General features: G+C 34.1%; 1 protein-coding gene across 1 annotated transcript; it reads left to right on the top strand.

The window, feature by feature from the left end:
- The first annotated feature begins 153 nt into the window (after positions 1 to 153).
- LOC128189399 (uncharacterized) lies at positions 154 to 6,542 on the top strand. The gene is made up of 7 exons (XM_052860995.1): positions 154 to 262; positions 360 to 518; positions 742 to 927; positions 1,031 to 1,137; positions 1,221 to 1,368; positions 1,579 to 1,727; positions 4,273 to 6,542. Exons 1-7 carry the CDS (start codon positions 161 to 163, stop codon positions 4,754 to 4,756), a joined length of 1,335 nt encoding a protein of 444 aa, XP_052716955.1. The 5' UTR covers positions 154 to 160; the 3' UTR covers positions 4,757 to 6,542.
- Positions 6,543 to 11,682: the final 5,140 nt, after the last annotated feature.

The following is an 11,682-nucleotide window of genomic DNA, read 5'->3' as shown; positions in this document are numbered from 1 at the left end:
TAAAACAGAAAGAGCGCCAAAGTTTAAAAAGAAGAGGAAGTAAGTCAATATTTTTTAAAAGAATAAACCAAGTTTGGAAATAATTTGGTATTCCAAAAAACTGCTTTCTTTTCAATAGATTTAACCAAAATTTGTATTTGCAGATGTCAGGAAATCAGTAATGGACATAAAACGTGTAAACAGCATGGTTTCAGCAGAAATGGCTTCTAATTTAGATGTAAATGACGTCGCTTCTCCACTTCAATCAGTTGTCAAAGAAACGGTAAAGCTGATTTTAGCCAGATAGGTAAAACATAACATGACAATCTGTCAATAATTAAACAACAGATTACATATATTTACATTTTTTCATATCTTAGAGAGATAACATTTTGGTCATTGAACCAGTAACAGAAGGATTTTGTGAGAAGTTTTACACAAGTTTGACTCCTGATTTCTGTGATAAGATGGGAATTGTAAAAGGCTCATTGAACCGGGATAGAGAGACTGTTCAGGGTTTTCCTGCTGGTGTTGTATTAGTGAGTGCATTTTTAAAAAATGTTTATCTTAAAGTGATGATATTTTGCAAATTAGTGTTTTAATACATCACAAAAGTTGTTTTCTGTATTTACTAGTATTAATTTTAACTGCCATACGGAGAATTTATATTTCATTGATTATGAGTATTTCTACGATTGCTATTTGACTGAAAACGTTCACTACAGCCTACTTGGATTTTTTTCATAAATTGTGTATTTTCAGAAATATAAATACCCAAAAGCAGTAAACATATTAAAAATGGCTCGAGAAAGCGAGTCTCCAAGAGAATGCATTGACATTCTTCTCTCTGTGGTCCAACTTGTGCAGAGAATGCACACAAAGAGGTGGTTGATGGTGGCCCTGACAGGAAACAATGTTTACATACAAAGGGAGGCCGGCAAATACAAAGTATTACGTTAGAGCTTTATTCCTGGCAAATCTATTTTCTCTTTTATATTGTCACTTAGTATAAAGTTATGATATGTGTCATATCAACATGATATCATTCCAGGCTTTCTTCGTGAAAGTGGGAGGCATGGTACGAATGCCTGAAAGTAAACGTAATTGTTCAGAAGAAAACATTCATGTTTCAGACCGATTTGAAGACATCATATTCTGGTAAACATCTTCAAGTTTATATTACAAAACCAGCTAAAATACATTATTATTTCATTTTCATTTTTACAATTAATCTCTCATAGGCTTCCTAGAGAGGTGATATCATTTGGACAGCTGTCGAGAGGAAGTGACGTATATACATTGGCGATGCTGTTTTACCAAGTGTACATGGCTTTTTCTGTGCACAACGATTTACAGACGGTTCCATTTGCGAAAAGACATAGATCTTATGTAAATAGGCGTTTATTTTTTTATCAGAGTTTCTTTATCTGTAATCAGAGTTTTAATTATACAGGCATCTCGATTTATGAGATTGTTTTTAATATTAACAAGGTTCTCTTTCTCTCTCATGGTTTTGAAAGAAGACTTCATTTCTCTTACTTGTATTTATTCATACCAATAATGTACATGTATTTTCATAGTTACATTTAATAATTGCAGATACTTGGGATTCTAAATGAAGGACACAAGCCAGAGAAACCCCCAAAATGTCCGCATTGGTTATATGATGACGTCATGATACCGTGTTGGCATAGTGATCGATCACAGCGACCGTCTGTGGAAGAAGTCTTTCATATTATGACCAAAAGGTAAAACTTTAAACACAGATGTTTATCGGTGCTAATGAAAAATAATTTAATGAATTCTAAATTCATTTAGAATCCTTCCACATTTCTGATATTCGAGTTTCACACACAGCTAAGTATGTGTTTTCAGTCCCAAAGTTATGTACATTTGAATATCCAATGCTTAACTTCTTTTCTTGCTTTTTTTCAAAGAATTGAGAAATATTGATGGGAAAAGCCACAATGTTTAAACTACGAAAAACGAATAGAGCTACACAAACAAATGTTTTTATTTCGTTATTAATATTACGAATACATTATCTCGTACCGTACGAGATCTTTTCTCGTTATAACGAGATAAATAATTCGTAAGAACAAAATTTGTTCTCGTAATTACGAGATAAAAGTATTTTTTGGCCCTATTCTTCTTTCGTATTAAACACAGGCAACTGACGTTATATTTTTTTCTCATAATAAAAAATATACCCATACATTATAAATAAAATACACAAGTTGTGTATAATAAGGTAGAGGAAATATATATATTCTTTATTATGAGAAAGATTTAAAACGTCAGGTGCCTGTGAGATTATTTAAACAATAAAATGTTTTCTTTTGTGATTCATGCTGGTTATGAAGGTGGCGACATTGCAGAAATACATTACCCGTGATAGCGCATTATAATGTAAATTTATTCTGCAGTCACATCTATCTTTATAACTCGCATGGATCATCAAAGAAAGCATTTTATTGTTTATATTTACGTCTTTTTTTAACAAAAATAATAACTTGATTTAAAAAAAAAAATAGTAAATTTCACTAAATTACTGTTTACATAGGTACGTTAGCTAAACGAAACAGCCAAATCGTCATTGCCTGGGGGAATTTGAATCTGACATCATCCTGATTATTTCGTGCAGTTCGTGATTTTTCTTAGGTCGCTCTAGGTTTTGACCAATCGATAAACGGGGCCTGTGAATGTCAGTCCTGTCAGTTTCAGCCGCTGTAGATTTTGACCAATTGATAAACGGGGCGTGTAGATTTCAGTCTGGCTGTTTCTATAGACCTATGATTTAACTATAAGTTTCCGAAAGAAGTAGCGGGAATAATACATCGTAGATGTAAATTATATATCTTGAATTTTGAGTAAGTTATAACATCGCTATAATATAGTCTAAAAATAATTTCCTATGCCTGTAAATTTCAGTCCTGTCAGTTTCAGTCGCTTTAGATATCGACCAATCGATAAATGGGGCGTGTAAATTTCAGTCTGGCTGTTTCTATTTAAGTAATAAAACACCTTTTTTGGTGATTCATTCGGGATATGAGGGTAGCGACATTGCAGAAAAACATAACCAACGTTAGTGGGTTAAATAATTTTTTTCTGCAAAAATCGCTACCTTCACAACCCGCATAATCATCAAAGAAAGAATTTATTGTTTATATTAATATCTTTCTTTTCGTTACTTAATTCGTGAATTGGTTATGAAACGTAAGAAAAATTTACTAAATTACTGTTAATGTACAGAAGTACGTTAGATAAAAGAAACAACCAAATCGTCTCCTGTGAGACTTTGAGTCTGACTTTATTCTGATTATTTCGTTCAGTCCGTGAATTTTTCTAGGTCGCTGTAGGTTTCGACCAATCGATAAAAAGGTCGTGTCAATTTCAGTCCTGTCAGTTTCTTGTCAGTTTTAGCCGCTGTAGACTTCGACCAATCGATAAACAGGGCGTGTAGATTTCAGTCTGGCTGTTTCTATAGAGCTATGATTTAACTAAAAGTTTCCGAAAGAAGTAGAGTGAATAATACTTCGTAGATGTAAATATTATATCTTGAATTTTGAAGTTAAAACATCGCTATAATACAGTCTAAAAATAATTTTCTATGCCACAGGCGGACGTGATTATTCTCCACCATATGGTGGCTTCTTGCAATACCTTCCGATAATCAAATGTCTATATAACAAAGTTAACAAAGTATCTGCCCGTTCAGCTTTCATTTTAATCAGTCTGTTGTCTAGCAATTACTTTTGTTATAAAGGAACCTTGGGGCGTACACTTCCATGGTTAATTTGTTACTAAGATCCAACATATAATATATTGACCTCGACATGACCTTATGTCGAGGTCAATATAACATTTTTGATTAAATAAATTGTGTAATTGGTCTTAAATTATTTCAAATATACAATATATGAAACATGACTGTTAACGAGAAATAGAAATATGTTTAAATAATATTTCAACTGAAAACATATTCAGTTGATAAAACTAGATAAATGTTCAGAAGGCACGTGTACAATGTACATGTTAGCGTGTATAGCGTTGCAGTGTGGAAGTCTATCATAGAGAATTAGTATTTTTACTTACTGTTCCTCTCGCTGCTTGAAATCGATAGAAAGTTTGATAAGTAATTAAGACTTCGTTCAAGTTCTAGCAGATGAAAAATTAACTTTCGTTTGACAACCCATCTGCTTGAGATGGGTAAATTTTGTTGTACCTTGAAAAGAGATAAATGTTGAATTTCACATGTAATTCTTTGATTCTTAAACAAAACTTTATGTTTAGAAAAAAAGAAAATGCTGACATCTTGGTGTCAAGTTCACGTGATGGTGGATATCTGGATACTGCGAGTTTGACCTTGACCGACTCTATTTGGGCCACAGAGAATGCAGCCAACCAATATGACGACATCGCCAATGTGAGGCCGCCATCTGGGTTGTATGATGCAGTGGTCCAGAGTCCCTCTCAGTCTTTCATTTTGGACAAAAAAGACATGAAATACTTTGAACTTGAAGGCTCACAAACAGTAACAACGGATTCGATTTCATGTGTCTCTCCTCCTCCTCTCCAGGATGTAAGCGAACCAAATTTACAAATACGCCCCGGTCAACCCCCACAACTAGTAAGGAACACTCAACTGATGGCTCCCCTACCTGGACAGGAAATGGAGAAACAGAATCCACTGTACGAAAGTGTCACTAGTAAACCTAGCACTCATTCGGAGTCTGGGGCTGGAGGCCAAGAACAGCAAAGTCAGGGAGAGGACTAAATTCACAGCCAGAGCTCCGTGACAAAATCGTCAGACTTTGTACATTCAAACAGTTAAAAACATGGCATCGAAGACTCTACTGCTTATGTAATCTACAGTTAATAACTGTATCAATTAGAACCATTTTAACAAGACCTTGGACTTTCAGTAGGACGTAGCTAGCTATTTCTTGCGTCAAAACAAGTTAACATGACCATGGTATCTAGTGAAATATACACAGATTGCGTATTCTAAGCTCAAAAGCCAGACAAAATCTTGTTGATTTCAAAGACCCATGGCTGAGTGGCCAGAAATGAAATAAACAGCTAGGCCTACGTCACAATGCAGTTTGACACAATTACCCAAAAGTCCAAACTCCTATTAAAATGGTTCTAATAGAGTGTATTATCATGATTCACTTCATTAAATATGGCGTTAAGTATAGCGATTCACACATTTTTTCCCTTTGTGATTCATGCAGGTATGAAAGTAGCTAGCGCAGCAGAAAAAATATTATTTTTCCTGCAATGCTCGCTACACGTACCTCCTAAGCCCGTATGAAACACAAGTTCAAAGAACTCATTTTCATTTACGTCTCTTTCTGATTAATCTGCTATCATTTATTAATATATTAAGAGTTTCAAAGTACATAAAGTATAGTCATTGTCAATCAGTAGTTTATACAGAAGGAGAAGCCAATTCTTACTCGAGTTTTATCTATTATGACTTGAAAAACTGACCTCAGCCGATGGAGTTAGTGCTTTAAATGTAGCAATAATACTGATGTATCACGAAATAATTCACGCAAAGTCAACGTTAAAAATATAGAAAATACAATTAAATGCATTATATATATAATATATATATTAATGTGAAAATTGGCTTTTCCTTTTTATGTAACGTGCTAATCGACAATAACGGCATTTATTTAAGGTGTTATTGGACACCTGTCGATATTTATGTGGATTAAAGTACATTATAGTCAAAATCCTTTCACTGTTTTAAAAGGTTCAAATTTCACAATATTTGACCAAAAAATATATTTTAAATTTTTGGAAAGGGACAAAATATAAAGGCCCCAGCGGGATTTGAGCTTGTAAACAGATAGCCATGCTATGACTTTAAATTGCTAGTATTAAATAATGGTCACTATGATATTTAAGTGTACCTAGGTACTGCGCAGTGAATGGTGTAAATGATAATTAATAGAATGAACTCTGTGAATCTTGTAGCACTGCGTAGTATTCCTAAATGATGTTATAAAACCAGGCGAATAATACGGGCATAATAATATCCAAATTGAGAGTTTAAAAACAAGTGTCATATTTGGCGATTCTGTGTCTGCAACAATAGCTCTAGTACTCTATATTGACTCATGTATTTTGTATTCTATATATTAACCTTTGTAACCTTTTATGCCATGTATGAATGAACGTATTATGAGTAAGTGATGTCTCATACTAGGTGGGGGACCCCGAGACCCAGGACTCGGAGACTCAAATCCTGCGTCCAGACTCTTTGATTGGCAGTTTTGACGGTTTTGTTACTTTATTTAGGAATAAAATATTAATCTTAATTTTGAACACTAAATGTTCACTTATGATCGTCGTATATGGGCCGAACTAGTCAGAATTGTCCATCATATGTAAAATGTTATATATACCCATGTAAAATGATGTTGAGCAGGTAGATACCGCTTATAGAGATTCTGAGACTCTTGATTTGGGCTGCTTTTAATTGTTGTAACTATACGATCACGCTTAATAAAACCGCTTGAGAAAGAAATACTGCACTTGTGATCACTAAGTTTGAGCTGACCCTCAATTGGATCCGTAAGACAGAAGGCTTACAAGCTCGTGACTTTGAGATTCGTAGTAAACGCTCTCACCCATTGCGCTATGCTGTTTGGTACAAATGTATTGGGGGGGGGGTTATTAGAATTATGCTTGATTTTATTGTTTATTTCTATCGAAAGTACGTCAACATGAAGGTGTCTCATACCACCTTAAAAAGACTTTTCTTTGTTGTATTCATTTTCAAACAAGACATCAAGACAGGAAACATTTACATTCATGATCTGCTATTGCAGTTTGCCTACTTATAGAAAATATTCGTATGCATGGCGTTAGAATTGTTTTCCCCTCCTGAATTCTAGGCAAGAAAACCGTTTATTTATCCGATCATTGGATAAGGGTTGGTCATTTGGGAATATTTAAACAATGAAATGTTTTAAAATATTTTCTTTCTTTTAACAAATTGAATTGGTCGTAAAAGGTGAGTGAAAATAACTAAATGATTGTTAAAGTACATCAATAGGTTGGATAAGCTTTCTAAATCGTCTTACATGGGAATTTGAGTCTGACATCATCATGATCATGATTATTTCGTGCACTCTGTGATTTTTCTCTTTCTGCTGAATATTAATATTTTAACGACAGGCGGCAATGGTCTACCGAATCAGTGGGGCAAAGATGCATAGGTTATCCATCAATGATTATTATTTTTAAAAACCCAGCTTTAGCCAAAGTAGACTAATAATCTGTTTTTAGCTCACCTTGGCTGAAAGCTCAAGTGAGCTTTTCTGATCAAAATTTGTCCGTTGTCTGTCGTCGGCGTTGGCGTTGTCGGCGGCGTTGTCGTTGTAAACTTTTCACATTTTCTTCTTCTTCTCCAGAACCACTGGGCAGATTTCAACCAAATTTGGCTCAAAGCATCACTGGGTAAAGGGAATTCAAGTTTGTTCAAATGAAGGGGAGATAATTGAGAATTATTGTAAATTTGTTGGTATTTTTCAAAAATCTTCTTCTCAAAAACTATTTGGCCAGAAAAGCTTAAACTTGTGTAGAGGCTTCCTCAGATAGTGTAGATTCAAGTTTGTTCAAATCATGGTCCCCGGGGGTAGGGTGGGGCCACAACAGGGTAATCAAGTTTTACATAGGAATATAAAGAGAAAATCTTTAAAATCCTCTTCTCAAAAACTGTTAGGCCATATAAGCTCAAATTAAAATGAAAGCATCCTCAGGTAGTGTAGATTCAAGTTTGTTCAAATCATAGTCCCTGGGGGTATGGCGGGGCCACAATAGGGGGGTGAAGTTTTACATAGGAATATATAGAGAAAATCTTTAAAAATCTTCTTCTCAAAAACTATTAGGCCAGGATAGCTCAAATTTGACTGGAAGCATCCTCAGATAATGTAGATTCAAGTTTGTTTAAATCATGGTCCCCGGGGATAGGGTGGGGCCACAATGGGGGTATGAATTTTTATACAGGAATATTTAGAGAAAGTCTTTAAAAAAATGTTTTTTTAAACTACCGGTATTAGGCTAGGAAAGCTCAAATTGGCGTGTAAGCATCCTTAGATAGTGTAGATTCAAGTTTGTTCAAATCATGGTCCCTGTGGGTAGGTCGGGGCCACAATGAAGGATACATTTTTATATAGAGAGAAAATCTTTAAAAATCTTCTTCTGAAAACTATTAGGCCAGGAAAGCCCAAATTTGAGTTGAAGCATCCCCAGGTCATATGGATTCAAGTTTGTTTAAATCATAGTCCCCGGGGGGTATGGTGGGGCCACAATAGGGGGGTGAAGTTTTACATAGGAATATATAGAGAAGATCTTTAAAAATCTTCTTCTCAAAAACTATTAGGCCAGAAAAGCTAAAATTAAAATGAAAGCATCCTCAGGTAGTGTAGATTCAGGTTTGTTCAAATCATAGTCACTGGAGGTATGGCGGGGCCACAATGGGGGAATGGATTTTTACATAGGAATATATAGAGAATATCTTTAAAAATCTTCTTCTCAAAAACTATTAGGCCAGGATAGCTCAAATTTGACTGGAAGCATCCTCAAATAATGTAGATTTAAGTTTGTTTAAATCATGGTCCCCGGGGATAGGGTGGGGCCACAATTGGGGTACGAATTTTTATACAGGAATATTTAGAGAAAATCTTTTTAAAAAATGTTTTTAAACTACCGGTATTAGGCTAGGAAAGCTCAAATTGGCGTGTAAGCATCCTTAGATAGTGTAAATTCAAGTTTGTTCAAATCATGGTCCCTGGGGGTATGGCGGGGCCACAATGAAGGAAAAAATTTTATATAGAGAGAAAATCTTTAAAAATCTTCTTCTGAAAACTATTAGGCCAGGAAAGCCCAAATTTGAGTGGAATCATCCTCAGGTCGTATGGATTCAAGTTTGTTTAAATCATAGTCCCGGAGTACAGTGAGGCCACAATAGGGGTGAAGTTTTATATAGGAATATATAGAGAAAATCTTTAAAAATCTTCTTTTTAAAAACTATTTGGCCAGAAAAGCTGAAACTTGTGTAGAGGCACCCTCGGGTAGTGTATAAATTCAAGTTTGTAAAATCATAGTCCCTGGAGGTAGGGTGGGGCTGCAATGGCGGGTTGAATTTTTACATAGGAATATATAGAGAAAATCTTTAAAAATTTTCTTGGAAAGTTTCTGTCCAAAACTCAGTACTTTGTTTGAAACCTCAGGTTATGCAGATTTAAGTTTAATGAAACCATGATTCCCTAGAGAAAAGTGGGGCCACAAAATGGGGGGGGGGGGGTATATAGGATTAGAGAAAAATATCTTAGAGGTACAACAACAAAAGGGGCTTGATATTTACCAAAAAAAGATGTGGATAAAAATTGGCAGATTTTCAATTTTTTTTAGCAAAATCTACTGTACCGGTACTTAGTTGTAAAGATATTTTGATTTCGATACTGTAATGCTAATTTGATCAGAGTTAAGGCTCAGGTGAGCGATGTGGCCCCTGGGCCTCTTGTTTTAATTTTCATACAACCGTAAAAGAAAATTGATAATGCTCAATACGTGTTTTACATTTTATCCCGTACCTATTTGGAAACCTCGAACTGAGGCTGCTATTCGAATGATTGGGTTTACAGACTTGTCTGATCAGTACATGTTTTCTCTAAAATTATATATAAATCCGTTTTTGTATTGAAGATATTTATCTGTTGTTGTCAATTTCCATTTGTCTGCATTTACAAATGGTGCTCAAAACAATTTAGACTGGTTCTGAGAAAAATAATACTTTTAGCAATGTAACTTTTAATTCATCAATGTCAGTATTGATTTAATTAGTAATACAGATACATGTATATCATATCACGGCATTGCAGTAGCACATTTTGTTCACTGAATGTGTTCCGAGGAAAGTAATAAATATAAGCAATGTAACTTTTAATTTATCAATGTCAGTATTGATTTAATTAGTAATACAGATACATGTATATCATATCACGGCATTGCAGTAGCACATTTTGTTCACTGAATGTGTTCCGAGGAAAGTAATAAATATAAGCAATGTAACTTTTAATTTATCAATGTCAGTATTGATTTAATTAGTAATACAGATACAAGTATATCATATCACAGCATTGCAGTAGCACATTTTGTTCATTGACATGTACATTGTTTGTTTGAAATACATATGTTCTTCCTATCTTACGCAATATGTATCTATTATGTATCTATCTGTGAACTAATTCACCCTTTACTGTTCTGTATAGTAAAATGCTGCAAGTACATGTGTATTATACAAGTATTTTAAATATCCACATCCAATTTACCAAACCTCATTGATATTACCGGTAATATTGAATTCAATATTGCTCCTAAATGAGGCACTTTATTTAAATTTATCAGACCAGAGGAAATTCTGAAGTCTGATTTTGACCCTTGAAAATGTTCCATTAAATTGTTCCACAGAATATATTTGTCAACAAGAAAAATAATACAATTTCCTAAAAGATAGTTACAAATTGTCTTTAATGTAAATTGTTTTCTAATTTTATTGAGACATATGATGTGACTCCATGATACAACCAACACAAATTTGTTCTAATATATTAAGATATATATTTCTCATTTGATTTTTGTAGGAAGTGAACATGAAAAAAATAATTGTTGCTTAATAAATTATAAAAGCCTTTTGAAACTTAAAAATGAGGTCTGTTACCTATTTGTTTATTTCTATCAAGAGATTTTATCAATTTAACACTCTCAGTGAAAGGTTTATGGAGGTAATCCATTATTCCCCAGCATGCATCTGTTCTCTTACGTAGATAAGCCACATTGTTGCTGGTGACTGGGTCAATGTTGGAACTAGGCCAGTGTTTATGTACAGAGTTGATAAAAGTTGAGGAGAAAAATTATGCCTTGATGTGAAGAAAAATTTTGTGTACTGTCATGAGAAGACAAGGATTTAGTACATTTCTATAAATGAACCTCAGATAACTATTTATGATTTGTACAAAAAATGAATATAGATAAATTAATTTGTGAAATATAAGACCATCACATTCCAGATGTTTTTGTACGGAGATGCATGTGGCAGTCAGTGTTTACATAAATAAAATGCTGTTTTATATTAGATTTCAATTTAAATTAATATAAAATTGTAATTCCATTTTCCATGTGGGGTTTCTTACCGTTACTTTTTATCTAAATGCCCTGGAAATTTTTCTCATTTGTTTTTTTTTTATACATAAGATCTTGATGATATGTACGCCGGTTCTGTTTATGCTGTCAGAAGAATAACAGGACTAAGACACTTTTTAAAAGTCAGGATGCTGTGCAATGCACCTTGTGTGCTCATCTATGTAGCACACATAATGTTCAAACTCATAAACAAGAAATTCCCGAGTGCAAGAAAAAATAGGTCACAATAACAATGATCCACGGACATTCCGTTCTAGTTACATGTCACATTAACTGCTGGTTGGAATGCATCATTCTGAGATCCAAAATCTTCCTCCATAAACATTGTTTAAAATGACAACCCTTTACATTCCTTTCAAGTTTCCATTCACATTTTGATGATGGCATTTTATCCCTGTTACTACACGTGTGTAAAAATGCAATGTGTCTCACTGACGGCAGCATCAGTGCTGCCCTCTCTTAGATGCTTAGAGATAACCC

Source organism: Crassostrea angulata, chromosome 6 (assembly GCF_025612915.1).
Source record: "Crassostrea angulata isolate pt1a10 chromosome 6, ASM2561291v2, whole genome shotgun sequence".
Taxonomy (NCBI): Eukaryota; Metazoa; Mollusca; class Bivalvia; order Ostreida; family Ostreidae; genus Magallana; species Magallana angulata.
This window is presented reverse-complemented; position numbering and strand designations above follow the sequence as displayed.

What these genes read in the sequence shown, in the direction of transcription:
- LOC128189399 (XM_052860995.1), top strand. Translation starts at nt 161, where the DNA reads ATGGACATAAAACGTGTAAACAGCATGGTTTCAGCAGAAATGGCTTCT. An exon ending in GGGAGGCCGGCAAATACAAA is followed by an intron (nt 928 to 1,030) that starts GTATTACGTTAG and finishes ATATCATTCCAG; the next exon opens with GCTTTCTTCGTGAAAGTGGG. An exon ending in TTTCATATTATGACCAAAAG is followed by an intron (nt 1,728 to 4,272) that starts GTAAAACTTTAA and finishes CTTTATGTTTAG; the next exon opens with AAAAAAAGAAAATGCTGACA.